Source organism: Nothoprocta perdicaria, unplaced genomic scaffold, assembly GCF_003342845.1.
Source record: "Nothoprocta perdicaria isolate Ctin4 unplaced genomic scaffold, notPer1 scaffold_256, whole genome shotgun sequence".
In the NCBI taxonomy this organism is placed as follows: domain Eukaryota; kingdom Metazoa; phylum Chordata; class Aves; order Tinamiformes; family Tinamidae; genus Nothoprocta; species Nothoprocta perdicaria.
Genome location: NW_020455484.1, coordinates 650,068 through 668,698, shown reverse-complemented (window position 1 = coordinate 668,698; position 18,631 = coordinate 650,068). Strand labels below are relative to the sequence as shown.

At 42.6% G+C, this 18,631-nt stretch overlaps 1 protein-coding gene across 1 annotated transcript in view; it reads right to left on the bottom strand.

Moving 5' to 3' along the window:
* Positions 1-3,881: 3,881 nt before the first annotated feature.
* GRIN2B (glutamate ionotropic receptor NMDA type subunit 2B) overlaps positions 3,882-18,631 on the bottom strand; it is a 168,836-nt gene continuing 154,086 nt past the window's right edge. The window contains exons 9-12 of the mRNA XM_026040405.1: positions 11,990-12,150; positions 9,568-9,755; positions 7,600-7,838; positions 3,882-5,789 (exon numbers count right to left, since the gene is read on the bottom strand). Coding sequence (XP_025896190.1) covers positions 3,882-5,789; positions 7,600-7,838; positions 9,568-9,755; positions 11,990-12,150 — 2,496 coding nt within the window. The remainder of the gene's footprint in view (positions 5,790-7,599; positions 7,839-9,567; positions 9,756-11,989; positions 12,151-18,631) is intronic.

Here is an 18,631-nt window from a genome sequence, read left to right as displayed (position 1 = left end):
TCCCAGCCACTGCCCCAGAAAATACTGGTGTTTCTACAGGAGAGAGAGAGAAATGGCAAGGGAGGGATATGAAATTTTGACAGGCTCTCATATGAAATCCCATTCTTTTTTTGGACAGGCAATAAACAGCACATGGTGGTATTCTAGTAGAGACAACACCTGCTGCTAATATTACCTGATTGATTCACTTGAGTACTTAGAATGAAAATACACCAAATCTAAAATTCTAAATATATAATCAGAGTTTAATAACATCATTGATTTATTTCTAGATTATGAATTACACCCTCCCCCTCCCAGGCCCTCCCCTTCATCTCTGTTCCAAAACTTCTTGACCTGTTAGAACTAAAATAAAGCAACCAGAAAAGATCACTTATAGGAGAAAGGATTAACCTGATGGATACATGGCCTAATTTATTATGGGAGAAGGCAAAACACCAGACTCCTGCAGTTAGACCAGCAGTTCACTCCAGAATTTCCAATCCTTCTTTTCTGGTTGCCCTAGAGCATTCATTTGAGTGGTTTGTGGCACAGTTAATATTTGCAGAGCGCTCAGAGTGTTAACAGTGCTACACAGTATCCACACTAGATAATGATTTTGGCAAACTGTCATTTGCCAGTCAGTGGAACAAGGGACAGACCAGTTCGGAGAAAATGCGAACCAACTTGCACCCCAAAACACAAAAATCAGAACCTTTAAGAAGAGATTCGAAAAAAGTTCCATTAGCTTCTTTTTGGTTTGTTTTCGGCTTAATTTCCCTGCAGAGCCACCCTCCAGGTTTCCTCGTTCCAGGTGGAGAGGGACGGAAAGTATTGAAATAACCGCCAAAGAGATTAGCTGCCCTTGCCAGCTGTCAAGCTTCCCCCCAAGCCCTTAGGAAATACCAGAAATTCTCATGAGCTTTCCCAGGTCCAAGATTTCTAAACCAAAGTAGCATTGGAGAAGTCTCTTAATGTCAAGTGATGGTCCAACCTGAGCGGCCAACTTCATGGTTCACCCCACCACTATCAAGACAGTGTAATCCCTTGAGGCCCAAACTCCACAGAGAGATGCTGGTACAGAGAGTTTTTATGTAAAAAGGATTTGGGGTGTTCCCATCATAACATGAAACCCTGCTGGCAAGGCTTGAAGTGACGTTCCGGCGTCTTCCATTCATGAAGATAAAGGTGACAGGGTGATACAGGGGCCTTGGGGGAACACAACACACATGATTTCTCTCTCTCTCATTTTTTCCTCCTCATTCATACGGCCTCGACCCGCGTAAACCGCTTCCAAAAACGCAGTCTGAAAAGTCGTAGAAAACAAACAGAACGGAAACAAACTCCCCTCCCTCCCACCCCACGACCTGAATATTCACGAGAAGAGAAACACCAATTTATACAAAAACGCATTAAAAAAGAAATATTTACAAATGAAAGGAACGCTTTCTTGGTGGCTGCTGTCAGAGGCATCTGACAAGCCGCTGTGTGTTCTGGATTGCAGATCGCTCTGTTAATATGTTTGGTTTCTTTTTTTTTTTTTTTTTTTTTTTTTTTTTTAATTTTGTCATTATTATGAGAGAAGAGGGAAAGAGTAAGAAATTTCCTTACCCCAAAGACTAAGGGGTGGCATTACAAAGACATTACAAAGACTCTCTCCCTCTTCTCTCCTTAATTTCCTCCATGAAATCTAAGGAAATACTCCCCTCATCAACCCTGCACCCTCCCTCCTCACAATTCTTACTTTACAGGCAAATCCCATCCTCTCCCTGCCCCAGCTTTAAAAAATAAATTAATAAATAGGTAAATAAATAAAAGGCCTTTTGTTGGCATAGAAAGAGCAAGATAAGATAAAATCAACCAGGGTGCGGTGAGGAATGAGAGAGAGGTGGCCTTCAGCTCCAAGAAATGTGGCTCAAATAAACGGCTGCCATCTCTGTTCAGCATCAGTCCACAGGAGTGTCCCCATGCCATTAACAAAGGGCTATTTCAACCCTCTTCCTGGGGACCTATAGTCCTTAAGACATTAGGACAGACCCCAGGAAAAATAGGAGGGACTTTGCCACATGTCTCGATATGGGAAAGGTCAGCCCACACTCCCACCTCAGATTCTCTGGGAAAAGAAGACAAATGAAAGGGGAGTTCAACTCCTCACTCCTACCATTGCTTCCTTTTGTTTAGTTTAACTTGCATCTAAAATGATACAATGGAAAGAAAAAAACACTCTTACTGATACTAGGTGCACCAGGAAAGCTGTCACGACAACTGCAGGGATGGGAAACCCTAGGCTATTCCAGCTTTGCACCTGTGCTAGTATCTCTCACACGCATATGCACACGTACATGTACACACATATCTCAGCCTTGCACGTCTTGTCTTCAGCCTCAGCACAAGTTTTTGTGCTCTCTGGCATTTATTCAAGCCCATCCTCTCCCAGGAAGACAAGCCATGTACTTCCCTTGTACATTCAATAGTAAATATACATATAWATTCCCATGGGTGCACACACCCTCCTCCCATTTCCACTTGTGCAAGGAGGCATTGAAACAGTCCACCAACATTACCACAACCACACAAACCCTTTATAGCATGTTTCTTCTCAAGCACCTTGCCAGTATTGGCAGAGGGCACCCTGTTCCTGTTATTTCAACCTGCCGTCCAAGGGTAGGAGAGCAGAAAAATTAACCCTTTCTTTGTCCTGCCCTCCTTGCCAAAAAGATATGCCAAAAAAGGCATGGTGTCCCCCGAAGTGACAGTGTCAAATCTCCCCATCTTTGTTCTAACCTCTTTTGCTCTGTTCCACTGTGTTTGTTATCCAGACATCTTACAGGATTGTGGGTTTATTCACAAACATTTCAAGTATAAAGTTAGTGTATATACTTGTGTACAGGCTAACCCATACTATACACTGCTCCCACCCTTGAAATATGTCACAACTGCCAAACAATTCATAGCTAGCAAACCAGCCCTTCTCCTCTATCCCCAGGCTCCTCTCATTTCAGTGCAAACCAGCATCATCTATTAGAGCTCCCAGAAGCCTCTGTGTTTCCAAGGTTCCCACACTCAGAGCCCACTTTCTTTCCAGTTCTCCCACTGGTCTGTCACAGATTCTATGGCTATAATAGTTATAGTGAAACCACTAGCCAGACCTGCAGACAACCCATTTTCTCTCCCACCGCCCCCCCCACATTCCCCAGCAAACAATTCAAAATTTTAGCGTAAAATTTCTCAGCATATACGCAAATATATATAATATATATATATTTCAGCCCTAAACCCCCATAGTCTTCACAAAATAGTGTAACGAGAACCTCAGAATAACTATCATGTAAGTGCATCATCAGGTTAGTTGTGTTATTCCCCTTCACTTTCTCCACATCTTCAAACATTACTCTCTTCTAGGCAGTATTAGGAAGAGTTGCCTGAGCAAGCATATTTTCCTGCATGTCCATTACGCTGCTTCTGCTGTCTCCTCCTGCTACACACATGTGTGCGTGCACATGCCTGCCTTTGATGGGAATCAGTGAGAGTGAAACACTAGAGTCACTGTCGTTCCCCCTCACCCCACCCCTTCTCTGTCTTTCTTTTTCCCGTCCCATGAAACCATGAGCAAACAAGGATATCCAACTCTGATGTCACTGTAAAGTGCAATGGCCAGGAATGGGGGAGAATGAAAGGAGCGAGAACATGGAAAAAGAGATAAAAGGGAAAGGGTGGGGAAGGGGAGGAGGAAAAGGGGAAATCAAAGAGGTGGCACTTGTCACCAGTGCTGCCTTACACAGAACTCCAGTATCCCACAAACTAAGGACGACTCAAGAGAGTAGCTGATGGGACTGCTCCCACCCCACCCTCCCACGCTCCACATCCACCCCCAGTTCCTCCCCGTGTTCTTCCCCTCTCACTCAAACGTCAGACTCAATACTGGAGAGTTTCTCATAAACATGCCCGTTGCTGGAGCCATTGAAAGCCCTGGGGTTTTTGTTGTTAGGCACACAGGGGTTGGACTGGTTCCCTATACAGATGTCCTTCTGGAAACGGGCTGGCACAGCCCCATGAAGGGCTGAAACCACCGGCTTGTTGGTGGTGACGATGGCTCGGAAGTCTGGCCTGGCTTTGGGCCCTCCTGCCACCACAGGCTGCCTGAAGAAATAAGATTTGCTGCCGTGGAGCAAGCATTGGTCATCCCCAAAAGTGGGGATGAAAGGGTTTTGAGTGACCCGGTCAGGGTAGAGCGACTTGCTGAGCATGTAACCCCCGCTGCTGCCAGGGTTGTTGTGGTGGTGGTAGCTGGTGGCGGGCACTGAGGACTTGTTGTTGGCAAAGGTGGTCTCACTGGCTGGCATCTCAAACATGTGGGCGTAGGGGCTCCCCTCCAAAAAGCGGCCCTTGTCCTTGAGGCTGACGCTGCGAGGTGCCAGGGCYGAATCATCCTTCTGCAGGTCCACAAAGGTGTCATAGGAGTGCTGCCGACGGAGCTTGTTGCGGTTCTTCTTCTGCACCTTGGAGGCAGAATTGGAAGGGCTCTGAGGATATTTGGAGGAGGAGGTGGCACTGGTGGCCACGGGCACGGGGGCAGGTGGCTGGTCCAGCTCTTGGAGAGAGTTGTCCTCACTGATGTCATACAGGTTGCCTGATTTCTTGCAGGCCTCACACCGGATGCAGGCCTGGCGGGTGGAGTTCTGCCCTACCACTGCCGGAGTATAGTTGTGCACCTTAGAAGGGCAGCTACGGCAGAAATTAGCCCCAGGTCGGTCCTCCCAGTCTAGGTTGGTAAGGTTCTTCTCCCATGGCGCTGGAACTCCACTCACAACACCATGCTTGTGCTCGTTGCCTCCACCGAATTCCCCCGAGCCATGCTTGTGGTGTGCCCTGTTGGTGCAGGACCCACCGCTTCCTCCTACTGTGTCACGCTTAAACTCATCTCCCCGCTCTTTGTAGATATCYGTCAGGTCCACATGTTCCCAGTGTGGCGAGTTCTCCTTTGCCCGAAACTGGTCCAAGTAGAAGTCTCGTAGCCCTTCTTTATCCCTGAAGTAGCGCTTGTGGTCGGGTGAGCGAGGTGGTCGTCGGCGGTAGGCTAGCTCTATCTCATCAAACTCCCTCCGGGACTTGGCAGAGGCTGGGCGCTTCTTCAGGCTGTCCTTGTACTGTTGCTTCCGACGCTTGGCTGCATTACCCTCAATGTTGCCATAGGTGACCGTGTGGGTGGAAATGTCAGAGACATCTGAACGAATCAAATCATCATGGGCCCCACTGCCTCCATAGCGGTCACTCTTGAAGGAGAACTTGCCATAGATGTCACCAAGCTGGCTGTGCTTGGCAGGGGGCAACCCCAGGTCCAAGGGCTTCTTCCCAATGGACCGTGACTGGGCACTGAAGGGCGGATTGTCACAGTCGTAGAGTCCGTCGATGGAGCTGGTGCTGCCAATGCTATGGGGGCGGTGGTGGTGGTGGTAGTGGTCCTGATACACATTACTGTCCTTCAGCTGAAGGTTGCCAAAGGTCCTTTCCACCTCACTAATATAGTCACTAAAGAGGTTCTCCTCGCAAGGGGGGTTGTTGTAGGACTTGCAGTCCGAATGAGTGAAGCTGCGGCGGTGCTCAGAGATATCGTAGACTGATGACTCACGGCGAATGAAGTCCAGGGCACTCTGTGGTGAGCCGTTGACCCCTGACAGGTTGGCCATGTTCTTGGCTGTACGAAGTAGGCGGAGGATGTTGGAATGGGTGTTGTTCATAGTTGCTGTGGGGGAGTTCATTGCTGACTGGCGTTCCTCAATGGCCACACCATGGATGCAGCTGTAGATACCCTGAAATGAGAGGAAACAGAAAGGTGAATGCTCTGGCAAAGTACACATGAGGGGTTCTGGAAGCACAATGCACAGCAACAGCGAATTCTTGTGGGACAGCAAAACTTGTCACCCTTTCATCACACAGCACCAACAAAGGAAATGCAATCAGATCTGCACTATCAGACCTTTCTTTTTTGACCTTCTCTTTAATCCTGTTACATTTTTTTTCATTGCCCCCCATCTCTTCCTCTGTTTCATGTCTTATCTGCATGATGCAAGCATACCTGATAGCATATGTAAGAGCTATTCAAATTTAATAGGTGTAATATAGAATTGCAAACGGAGAAATAATATCCCTAGAAACTAAAGCATAAAGATAAGACCAAGGATTCTACGTGGATGAGAGGAAGTAAGTCTTTTTAACCCCTGAAATTCATCTGCACATCTGTGACTCAATGAGACACGAGCGTGCTTAAAAAGGGAACAGCTTCATTTGTCATAAGCCTAGCTATATTATTCATCAGCACAAATTAGAAAAGGAAAGACAGAGAAACAGCAGGACTGCCAAATGGGAATTTAGATCTTTTGCATACAGTGACACGAGGTACACTGATTTTTAATTGCCTTCAGTTAAATTTAACAGTGATAACAGACTTCAAATTGACATCCCTGAAAGTCCTCTGTTCAAATCAGACAGCAACAGTGCCTAATTCTTCCATATTCCCCATTAGTTCACTTCACCATGACACAGATCATGACAGGGCCATTCCCAGAAGTGGAAGGAAAGAGTCTTATTTATTCCCTGGCCTATCAAATGGTGCCTGCTGATTAATATTAGTTGTGAAATGGGCACCATCACATTATATTATCTCTGCAGCTAGAGGATGATTAATTCCTAGAGATTTTAAAAACGTGCACAAGGTCTAACAGGTAATCCCAAAATGCAAGAATCTGTATTCCACTAAGGATCACCAAACTTCATCTCTTCTATCTCATTCCTAGACTAGAACAGGATGGAAAATAACACAATAGAAGAAAGGCTATGTCCCCACTTTCAAAGGGCTTTGTCATTTCTCTTCAACAATATAGAAATGATATACTTTTTATACAGCCAAAGCTAATTCTGTTGCAACAGACAGTAGTGTAAAAAATGCTGAGCTTTGACCTCACTTCAAAATGGACCAGTGGCTGAATGAAAAAGAGAGCTTTAAGTGGGACACTGTTAGCTACAGTAAAAGCCAAGAGATGACTCAGAAATGACTAGAAACTGCTTTAGATGTAAATATTATCCCCTAAAGCAGGATTTGCATAAAGCAATTGCTAAGTTCAGGTGGTCATCCTCTCTGGAAGAATTTCTGCATGGTTTAGGGCGTGAGTTTTGGTTAGAAACTTCTGACTTCTTGACTAACAAGTCCAGCTAATACCTGCAATAAACAGAACAACAAAAAATATGCTTTTTTTTCCCCAAGTTATTCAGTGTAATTTGACATTTTCCCAAATTTGACCTCTTTGCCAATTCCTTTGAAAGAGCAAACAATTACAGTTAACCTCACTTTATAAAGAATTATCATTTCCATGAAAAATTTCCATATCTGTGACCATAATCCAGCAGAGACCAGGTATGTCAAGATACCCATAAAGAAAGTTCTCTCACAGAAAAGCAGTAGATACTATTGCAACATTAACAGGCAAAAGSAGTCAGCATTTGCACTGGAGACTGACACTCTACATTACCACATACCAGGCAATCTTGACAGGTTTCCCCATTTCCAGTACATAGGACTGCCTAAATAAATCTTGTTCTTTATTGATAACTAATGACACTCACTCTGCTGATGGAGAAGACCACACCAGGCTTGCCAGAGCAGACACCCATGAAGCAGTGACGGAATTGCCAATAAAAGAGATGCTCGCAGATGAAAGTGATGAGACTGAGGGCCATGGCTGCTCCCAGCATGTAGAAGACACCTGCCATGTTATCTATATCCAGCTGGCTGCTCATAACCTCATTCTTTTCATTGTGACAAATACCAGTGAGCCACAGTGCTTCCAGCTCCTCCATTTCCCCTAGACAGAGAGAAGGAAAGAGGTTAGCCAGCCCTGTAGTAACTGAGGATCTCAAGCAGAAGCAGACTAAATGTGAGAAGATGATTCAAGGTCGTTTCCAGTGGTCACACTCTGTTTCCACATTTGTTACATGGTCACTGTTAAGTTATATCCTGAAATACCCTGACAACACTTCTGATAGGGGCACATACAGTTAGTCACAGACAAGGTGACAAGATTTTTCCAAAGTGAGATATTAGCCAGGAAAGCTCTAGCAAAAGAACAGGTTCCCCACTCCCTAAGTGTCACAGAAAGATGCTGAACAAGTTGTCTATCAGCTGACTGAAGATCTCATCTCATAAACTTCCACTTTCATATTAGGTTAATAAAGGAAAAAATCAGTGACTAGTACTAGAAGATAGAAATGACTCATTTTTCATTAAAATCATTGTTCATTTCCAGCTCAAAATTCAAAAAGCTGCTTCTTAAAAATCAAATGTTTCCTTTTGAATATATTCCTGACAGGTATGAAAATGCCTATGTTTTTATCTAGTCTCAAAAATATTAGGTAATTTTGCCTGGTTTTATTCCTGTTTTGTCCAAATTTGACATTTCCAAGCTTTGACCAACCAAAAATATTACTAACATGTATAAAGTAGGAAAGAATGTTCTATAGTCTAATTTCATATCCTACTTACTACCATTATGATATTTTCATCAGAAAAAAAAAAGATGTACACACACAAATATAGAGAAGCATTCAAAAACAAACTGATTTTGCAGGTTGGCAATTCTTTTCCTCCTGTTAAAGAGCTGATTTTTCACATTTTGAACGTCCAATTCAGTGACAGAGGAAAGTTCCATATATTTATGTGGTGTGATATTATACTCCTAAAAACTTTATGGAGATCTTATGTATAGGAGGCATGGCAGTTGGGTGGCCAATTTTCTGCTAAAGCTGATCAGTTCTATGTTCTTTCTGTATTTCTTACATCAGACATTCTTTTCAGATTTCAGGAAAAAAAAAACACATTAGAAATAAAACAAGCTGTGAATTTAAATTATTCAAGAATAGAGGACTCAGAAAGGAGTGATACAGAGTGAAAATGGATAGCTAAAGAAATATTTTTGAAGAAGGAAATAGTCATCCAAGAATAATTTTTTAAATATTAGCTATTTTTCTATTAAGGATGAGATGAACCAGCTAACTATAATATGCTGATTAACACTTCACACCAAAGTATACTTCTGAGTCTCAAGTCCATCCTTTTTTTTTTTTTGAGGTTTTCAGTAATGAATTAATTATTTCCTCCAGAAACATTCATTTTTTAATTTGATAATTTCTACATGACTTGATTCTTTCTAGATGTGTAACATGTGGGACGATGTGGAAAGTCCAGTATAATTTGTCATTTTGGTCGTGGCAAAACCCTGAAGGTACTGAAAAGTTTGTGAAAGAAATCTTGTTTTCACAAGATATTTTTCAAACACATATCTGATTTTATTCTATGATATCTCAAATGCTTTTGAAGTCCCATTTCATATTACTGCTACCCTCCACGGACATTATAAAATAAGTACTACCCTACACATTTCTGGTACAATGTCTCTAACAAACGTTTGCAATTAATCTTCTGTTCTCTACTTACACCTSAATCACCAAAGTCAGGAGAACGGAACATCCATTGCATATATTCAGAGTTTTGTATTGCTTAATAAAACTCCAACTCCTCTTTTTCTTATCACTTACCATCTCCAAAAAGCTGTAGAATGGCAAGATCAACTTGGCGTTTCCAGCCTGAATCCTTTTGGATGGCAATGCCATAGCCAGTGGAGGCAAATACTTTCCCACTGCCAATTGTCACCAGCTTGCAGCCTTCATCTCTGCCAGCCATGTAGTTTAACACTGCTGCATCATAAATGAAAGCATCCAACTTCCTGCACAGGTGAATGAAAGAAGAGGGATATAGTATAGAAAAGACAGAATCTGCAGGAGTGCAAAGGTATTCCCAGTTTAGCCTCAGGCAGAAATGAACCTTTTCCAGATAACAGGTTGCATCTTCAGCTTCATCAGAAGAAACAAAAGTCTGTGCCTAGACACTATTTTCAAGTGGATCTAGATTATAAATGAGGACCGTATTTCTCTTTGACTCTTTTATAATCAACATTTCTGATCTGAAATAAAATTTGGAATAGAAACATACTGCAAGGTAAAGATGAATGAAGGGAAAGTCATGGGGATATCAACAGTCCTAAGAATAGCTTAAATTTCTATAATGCCTTTCATCTCACAGGAACATAAAATACTTTAGAGAGTATATCAATATTACATAGCAAAGCAGGGCTTGCAGTAAGGAAAAGATTATCTCCAAACTGCTGGCGTGATTTAGCTACGCAAAATATAATTTCTTAAATTAAATGTAGCTAGGACATTGTATTTAACTCCCCAGTTACTGTGAAAAGTCCTACTGGATCTTTATCAATGTCAATTGGCCATGGCGACAGCTTTACGGTTTACCATGCTGAGTAGCATTTTAATAAAAAGTGCTTAACTGAAAACCAAGAGAAAGATTCCATTTTAACGCAAAGAAATCCCCATTGTTGGCTGGGAAGGACAGATAACACAATAGACTGCTGAGAATCTTTCTCACCTCAGCAGTGAAAGTCATTTGGGCTTGGGGGGAGTCTCAGAAAGGTGCATTTTCCACATCACCAGAGACAGCCAATGAGAAAATGACCTAATTCTGAAATTAAGCACTTCCTGATGAAAGACCATAGACCTTCACAATCTTACGCTGTCTTTTCAATCCCCCCCTCCTGCATATATATTTTCAGAATAGTGATTATTTCAGTCCCAGTGCTTATCTGCAATGCCCAAGGATGGGTATGAAGCCAGGATGACATCTACAGTAAGTGTTGAGTTCTAATTCATCTATATATTTCCAGGACAAAGCATATTTATTTCCTGGATGATGACTACACTGGCAAATACACCTTCTGAGGATGGCATTCAATAATGGTACAATCATTTATAATGGTCTGTGCACCTTCTGATCCTGGCAAACAGGTTTAGAAACATCCAGTCAATCTAGTAATTAAATTGGCTGAACATCTTTGTTCGTGCTTTGGAATGAACTTTCTCATAAGGATGAAATGTAGGTGTAAAGAAAAATGACCTTTTTTCAGTAAAGCTAGGTTTTGACAACCGAAGTGGTCAATTGTGGATAGAGGTGTTTGATTATAAGCATCAAGGAATTGCAGACATTAAGGGTATTTTAAGTTAGTTCTTTTACAGATTCATTGCTATTAAAATTAGGCGAGCTATTCAAAGATATTTTTTCCTAATGATTTTTTTTTCTATATTTCCTAAATTACCCAAACAAATGCTCAGATTTTATACACTTCATTATTCAAACAGTATTTGTTAGGCTCTTGATGCTAAAATATTCCAGAGGGAAGGGCCAYTTGCAAACTATTAGCTTCAAGCACACCTTCTATTACACTGCATTAGCTGCTGATACACTGGGGTGGGATTAGTCTGACAAGGCTCCCTAATTAACATAATCTTTTATACACATAAGGAGGGAAAATAAAGGAATTTCTGGATAACAATGCAAATGGTTTGAAACAAACTTTGTCCACAGAACTCTGCTTTTCTTGTGTACGCATAAGGACCACTGGCATGAAACAGCTTGCCGAAGCAAGAGCATTGGGATTAGTATAAACAAGTCTAATATACACAAGGCTATGCAAGATCCATTTTTTTTTCTCTTTTTCAAATAGAAATTCTTATACAGATTTTTTTTTTTAAAGTAAAAAYCTAGCTAAGATAATCACAAAAGTATTCTCTTGTGTTCTGTTTATTCAGAGTCACAGAATTACAGAATGGTTGAGGTTGGAAGGGACCTGTAGGGATCACCYAGTATAACCCCCCTGCTCCAGCAGGGACACCCAGAGCATGGGGCACAGGGCGGCATCCAGGCGGGTTTGGAAGATCTCCAGAGAAGGAGACTCCACAGCCTCTCTGGGCAGCCTGTGCCAGGGCTCTCTTTCTAGAGTTTTAACCGTGAAATGATAATGGAGACTCATTGCCCAAGCTGCATTAAAAATGCCTACACAAGTAAAGAGAAAAGTCAGGCTTCTATTGCAATTTTGAAAGAAGAAAGCCTCACCCAGTCTTCAGCGAGAACAGGGCATCATCCACCCCCCTCTGATTGAACTTCACCATGTAGCTGTGCATTTCAGGGTAGTTGTTGCGAATGTTCCTTTCTGTGCTGCCATTGGGAACCGTCCCGAAGCGGAAAGGGGGTGAGAAGTCATTAGGTTTCTGGAACTGGAGAGACAGAGAAAAAAACAAATCTCATCATTTTTCAGCATGAAGCAGTCATCCACCTGAGAGAACAATTTCTCCTCAGAGAAGCTATGTGCATTGTAACATGAAGGTGGTTGTGATATTGTTCTAAGATCAGATGGAAAACATTACTGAGAGGATATTACATCTCACTGTTTTCAAATGCAAACAGCTCCTGTTAGTGTCTAAAAAAAACAAGTAATGAAATTCAGCAATCTCATCTTTCGGTCCAATCTGGATTAAGCACATAAAATAGCCAGTGATCAAAGATTAAAAGGAGGCTAGATAAAAGAGAAAAGGAAAAGCTAATGGAGATGGGGGAGAGGGAAGGGGTTGAAACACAGTCAAGGAAATATTTTCAAGAAAATAAAATCTGTGTATTTTATCTACACAGTGCCATTTAGATTCTAAGAAGTATCTTTTCCAGTTCTGTGGATGCCTCTGCGCTTCCTGATTGAAGTAGAAAAATAATTAATGAAAAGTGATGCTTCTCAGAACACCTCCTGCCTGATTCACCAAACGAAAGATCAGCTTTCAAACTCTTGGGCAAATTTCCCAAGTGAAATCCTATTAATGGTTGCAAGGCACTAGTAACATTTGATGCCCAGAACAGAGCTGGCAGAAAGAATACTCCAGACCTCTTGCTGCTCCCCAGAAACACATTCATCATAACATACCCCTACAGCTGCAAAGCTGTGAGATTTTATATGACACTTGCTTAATTCAAGTCATAAGCAATAATCTCTGGGGTTTTATGAAAAGTAAAATTTAGACTGCCAAGTATATACACCCATTATAACACAGAACCGGCAGATGAGAAGAAGCACAGAACTGTAGGCCAAGAACTGAATAAGCACTTAAAAAAAAAACAGACACAGGTAGATTAGATGGAGGAAAGCTCTCTCTTCTCTAGATACATCAAGTAGTATTTTGCCTGATCCTTATTGTTGACTCTTATTTTACACTGTATTTTTGGAGATCATAAGCAGTGTGTTAAGAACATGCTAATAACTAGACAAAACCTAGCTAACAAAACAGATCATCCAGTAAATGAATACACGTTATTGTGTACTAACAATTTTTATGGTAGAAACATGGTTACATTCTATTCCTAAAGCACCAAAGACAGGCAGTCAAGCCTGACTCTTGAAGTTGGCTGAAACTCAGTGAACCTAGAAGAGGATAACCCAAAGTTATTAAATGTAGCACATAAATATCTAAGTCCATTGTTGGAGGAAAACAGTGTATCTTGTTCACAGCATTTCACGAATGAGGCTGCTCTGTCTCATTTCATGAATTAGGAGCTGTGTCTGTGAGCAGATCGTGGCCCTGAATAAATATACGGCACCTATTTCTTGGTACCAGCCAACTCATTTGGCTGGGCAGCAAATTGTCTCTCCAGTTTGGATGAAATATACTCACTTGTATGTGCACACATGAGCATGTGAGAGAGAACATGTGACCTATTGCTTTAAGACAAAACGAAGCATTAAGTCTGTTTGCTGAAGCACAGGTTGGCACATCACCAAAAAGGAAGAGGTTTCACATAGCATAAAGCAGGCAGGAAGGTGCCTCTTAGAACCTTGTCATGCTCTCAAGGGACAAAGACAAGCTCACAGCCATCAAAACCAGCAATGAAAGCAAGCTTTGATGAGAGAAAAATCACTGCAGCATGCTAAAATTATTCTCTTTTACCAAGCTGATGAGAGCAGCAGCTTAGGAGACCCACTGTGAGAAGGACATTGCCACACCAGGCACAAAGGAACAAACTCTCTCCTGACATGCTAAAACAGGGAGTTATAAACTGGGTAGCTTATATCCCCAGACGCTTCAGACCCAATAATGTGTGTGCAGGGGAATCTCCCACTCCCAAGCCCACCTTAGGAAAGGGAGCTGGACAAGCAGCAGACAGGCACAGTCAGCATACGTGTAGCTGCAGCCTGTCCTCTGCAGAAGCAGAAGCTATGACAGCCTCTCTCTGGGCCCAAAGGGTATTAAGGGAAAAAGAGGTCTTATCCAAGATCTATTTTATACCTCTACCCTCTATCCCCAATGACGAAATCTCTGGTTTTGCTAGTTTCTGTCACTGTGTTTATTAACACAAACTAGAAAAGTTTGAGTCAAGCTGGACTGTGATATGGGCTAGTGATGCCCCTCCCAAACTACCCTTTGCCATCCCTGCATTCCCAGGTCCACCTTAAGACCAGCCAGCAAAGGCAAATGGTTCTGTATCTTAACCTCCTGAGCAATAAATAAATAACTGAAAATACTCCTCCTGAAGTAAATGACTGTTCTCTGTAACTGGAAAAGCATGTTTCTAGGGAAAGAAATCAGGCTGATGGTTTCTAAAAAAAAAACATGCTGCTATGCACTCACCATCCCTTACCCCTCTATTCATTCCTCAGTCAGAACAGATCTGCAAATGCAAATCTGCAAATTCATCCCCACACACTCACATGAACACACACACTTCAAGCATAGCCTGGTGGACGATGAGCCAGGAAGCAATCTAAAAGGTTCCATATGGTACCTACACCAGAGATTTTTAACTTGAAAGCCTAAAAGGAGCACACTCCCTTATCCCCAGCCACCTGGTTCTGTGTTTGCAAAGCTGAAGGCAGTTGATGCCCAGTTGACTCAGCAGTCCATAGAGACAGTGAAAAGCTGCTAGCTTCTCCACGTGTGAGAAGTAACCTGCACAAAACCCTCTGGCAAGAGAAGACTGCTGAAAAGTCCCCATGTTTTCTTCTTGTCTATTGTTAAGCACAGCTCTGTCCTGGAATGGAGGATTCTCCAAAAAGAGAGTCTCTCCATGGCTAGAAATGACTAGAAACGGTTCCTTCTGAACTGGCTTCTGTCTCACATAACTCATAGTGAAGGAGCAGGAAGGCATGCAAGCCTWCCTAGAAAACATATGGGATAAGTTGAGGAGTGTGTCTTGTCTTGGCAACAAGGTGAAATAGCTCATGTAGAGGAATTGCAGAAAATCCATATGGAGGAAAGTTAATTGATAATTAACTTTGATAATTAAAAATTGATAAKAAAGAGCTCAGTAAGGAAAGCCAGTTGTAAATCTGCCTTGAGGCCTGGAGGAGGTAAGGCATTTGGCAGACTAGTCCAGGAAGAGTCTGTGAGATGATGAGACAGGAGCTGAGGCACGCTGCAGAAGCAATCACATGGAGCCAGCCTGTGCAAAGGTAATCTCAAGGTCTCCACAATACAGAAAAAGGAATTAACTATGGATATTGACAGAAATGGTCAGGATTTAGATTGCCAAGAGAGCTCTTCCATCACTTCAAATAAATGCTACTTTTGCCAAGGACCTAAATCATAGCTACTCTGCCCCAGGTATCCACTAACAAGAGCCCTTGYGAAGCTCCATCTAGAAATATTGTGATAAGAGGGGAGGGAAAGCTAAGCATAACGACTTCACCAGTTGATGAGCAAATCCCAGCTGCAAAGCATCATAGCAAGCAGCAAACAGGGCTGCACAGGATCTCCATATCTACTCTTAACTTCCAATTCACATTTCCCTGCAGTACAGGCCCTACCTACCTCTCCATATCTACCTTGAGGGGTCACTGCTTGGAAGGAACCCATAGTGCTTGACTGTACTCTTGCATCCAAATAAACCCAGGAGGAGGTATATCCCCAGCTGAAGCCTTCTACTCACTCCTTATATGGCCTCAGTCATGCAATATAGCCATCCTATACAAGATGATACAGCTTCCTTTCACCCGTGGGAGAAGATTCTTGAGAAAGCTCACTTCCCATCACATTTTGGGTGGAAGATGAAAGCCACAGATTGGGGTCCTTGTGCCCTTCGATCTGGGCATGAGAAACAGGCATGCCTGAAGAGCTGGCGTGGCTTCTGAACACCTGAGTTCAGAGCCCATCAGCTGCTCACCTCTTCAATCCCTCTTTCTGCAAACTGAAATTGGGCTGCATTAAGTCCAAATCTGACACTGAAGCTTTGGGAAAGTAACCTCTCTGAGTCAGAGACCAGAAATCTTACTGCTCTGGAGAGCAATAAGCACACAGGCTGGAGGCTATTAGCACATTCAGAGTGGAGAGTCCCTTTTGCGCTCCCTCCTGCAACTCGCCATGAGAGCTGTCAGTAGCAGCAGCGAGCACAGTTTTAAGTGACTTATCTGGCAGAGCCATTTCATTAGCAATTTGGAGCCTTGCCGTGCAGAAAGCAGCACTGTTCTCAGATGTTCGAATATCAATCTGCATAATGAAACAGGTGATAGGAGCTCTTCCCATTCAGGCAGCCAAAATTGGAGGGGATTCAGGAACAAGGAAGGGGTTATGTCTAATTAGCCATAATTAATTTGATGATTTTTTTTTTAAATATATTGTCTATCACCAAATGGTTCCCACAGAAAAGCGCATCTGCACTTATTTGTCTGCCTGATGTAGGCCATGTTTACACTGTAAAGTGTTTGCCAGTCGCATTGAAAGCAGTTTCCCAAACTCAGCAAGCTCTCRCAGCAAAAAAGGCTCTCTTTTGTCAAGGGATCTTCTTTTATATTGCTGAAAACAAAGCAACAATAACAACAAAAACCCTGCTCAATAACATAATGAGCTCGTAAAACTGTGAGTGGTATGTACATGCGCACATGTGTGTAGTTCCTCTACACAGCTTTTTGGGGAGGACAACTCACACCTCATAAGGCCCAAGTCCCTTGGACTAAATTTTCTCCCGCCAAGGCTCCAGGTTTCCTCTAGGCTCTCTGTCAGATCTGTCACTCCTCTCAGGATGTTTTGGATACTCAAGTGCACCTGAATTGGGTCTAGACATCTGCCTTCACACAAATGAATCTCACACTGGAGCACTTAGTCCTCAACACAGCTTCTGCCACTGAAGCACAGGGAAAAAGCAGCCATTAGAACAGATAGCTCAAAGCACCCACCACACTCTTGAACTTGCCCGCCAATGTAGYTGCACCTTTTTGCATTGGCTCCTAGAAGCCAGCACATTGCTTTCTCTTTTGGCAGTTGTATAACCAACAGATACCCACTGTGACACAGGCCTGACGTCTAAAAAAGCAAAGGCTCTAAAAAAGATACCATTTATTAGTGAGTTGGAACATAAGATTTAGTGATATCAGTCTAGAAAACAAAGCAAAGACTGTGCTCACGTGTTAATTTTAGCACAATCTCTATGCATTGTCCAAACATCCTTGATTGTCCTCTCTTGGTATGGTTCAGCCACATGTCACTGCAATCAGTTTGTGCCTCTATTGCCTGAAAATTCAGTCAGATCTTTTTCACAGGAGTTTCAGCAAGAAGTTATTAAAAAATCTAGGTTGAGTCTATGTTTTTTAGGTCTGGCTTCAAAGTGCCTCTATGCCTGCACTTAATTCTTGATAGCCTACTCATATCCACAGCAACATCTCTTCCCTCATGTCCCTTGTCTACTTACCCAGACAAGAAATGAACCCCTTCACTGCTAACCATGCACAATGCTACCGAATCACAGAGCTATGGATATTGCTCCGAGAAACTGCCTGCTCCACCCCTCTCTTTTCAGGAGGACTCACCTAGACATCACTGCTCCTTGTGGTTCTTTGTCTAGCCTGTTGYGGAACGCATCTACTCTTGGAAGTTTCCACATTCCCTAGGCAACCTACTACAGCACCTAAAAGTTCTTCCCACCACCCACACTAAAGCCTCCCTGCTGCAATCCAAGTATACTACTTTCTGCCATATTCTACCTTTTTTGGCCCTGGAGACTGATGATGAGTTGTTTCTTCTCCATGTTCTCACTTTCAGGTTAAACAGTCTTTCCTTGCAAATCGTATTATCTAGACCTCCAACTACTCTTCCTGCTGTCCTCTGCCAGTACTCAGTGGATCTTTCCTTGCCTTGTCTTTGGTTGGTAAATGTGCTGTTGACTCCACTAAGAGTGATCACACCAGGACTCCAAGATGYTGAGAAAACATTATGTTAAAAAAGCTTGTAGCAACTCAAAACTAAGGAGACAAAAGCACTGCTGGAAAGAGTTAATGCTCATTATTACTTTTCTCAGTGACTTCCTATTTTATGGCTTTTTGTGGTCTTTTGTTGCGCTAGGTGCAGCTTGCAAGGACTTTAAGGTGAGAACCRTGGCTTGGTCTGCATTCAGAAGATGACGAACTTGCTTCTGAAATTACCACTGTTAGCATCATCTTCTTGACTTTTCCTGGATTCTTCTTTTTCTTATTCAGTTTGGTCATGTATACAAGCACACAAATTCTACTGCCTATCCTGGTAAAGTGCTCTACAGATTCCTAGCAAGGAGACCAATCTATTGGTACGCCAGTACAGAGCATTTTCACATTGCTGCAAKGGCATCCAAAGTAGGCATGTATCAACATAGCAGTATAGGCAGAAAATCATATTTCAGCCCTGAATCATAGCGTTGGTACAATAATCTGTCAGTAGGGCAGACTAAAGAGACAATGCTACTCAGTCTTCT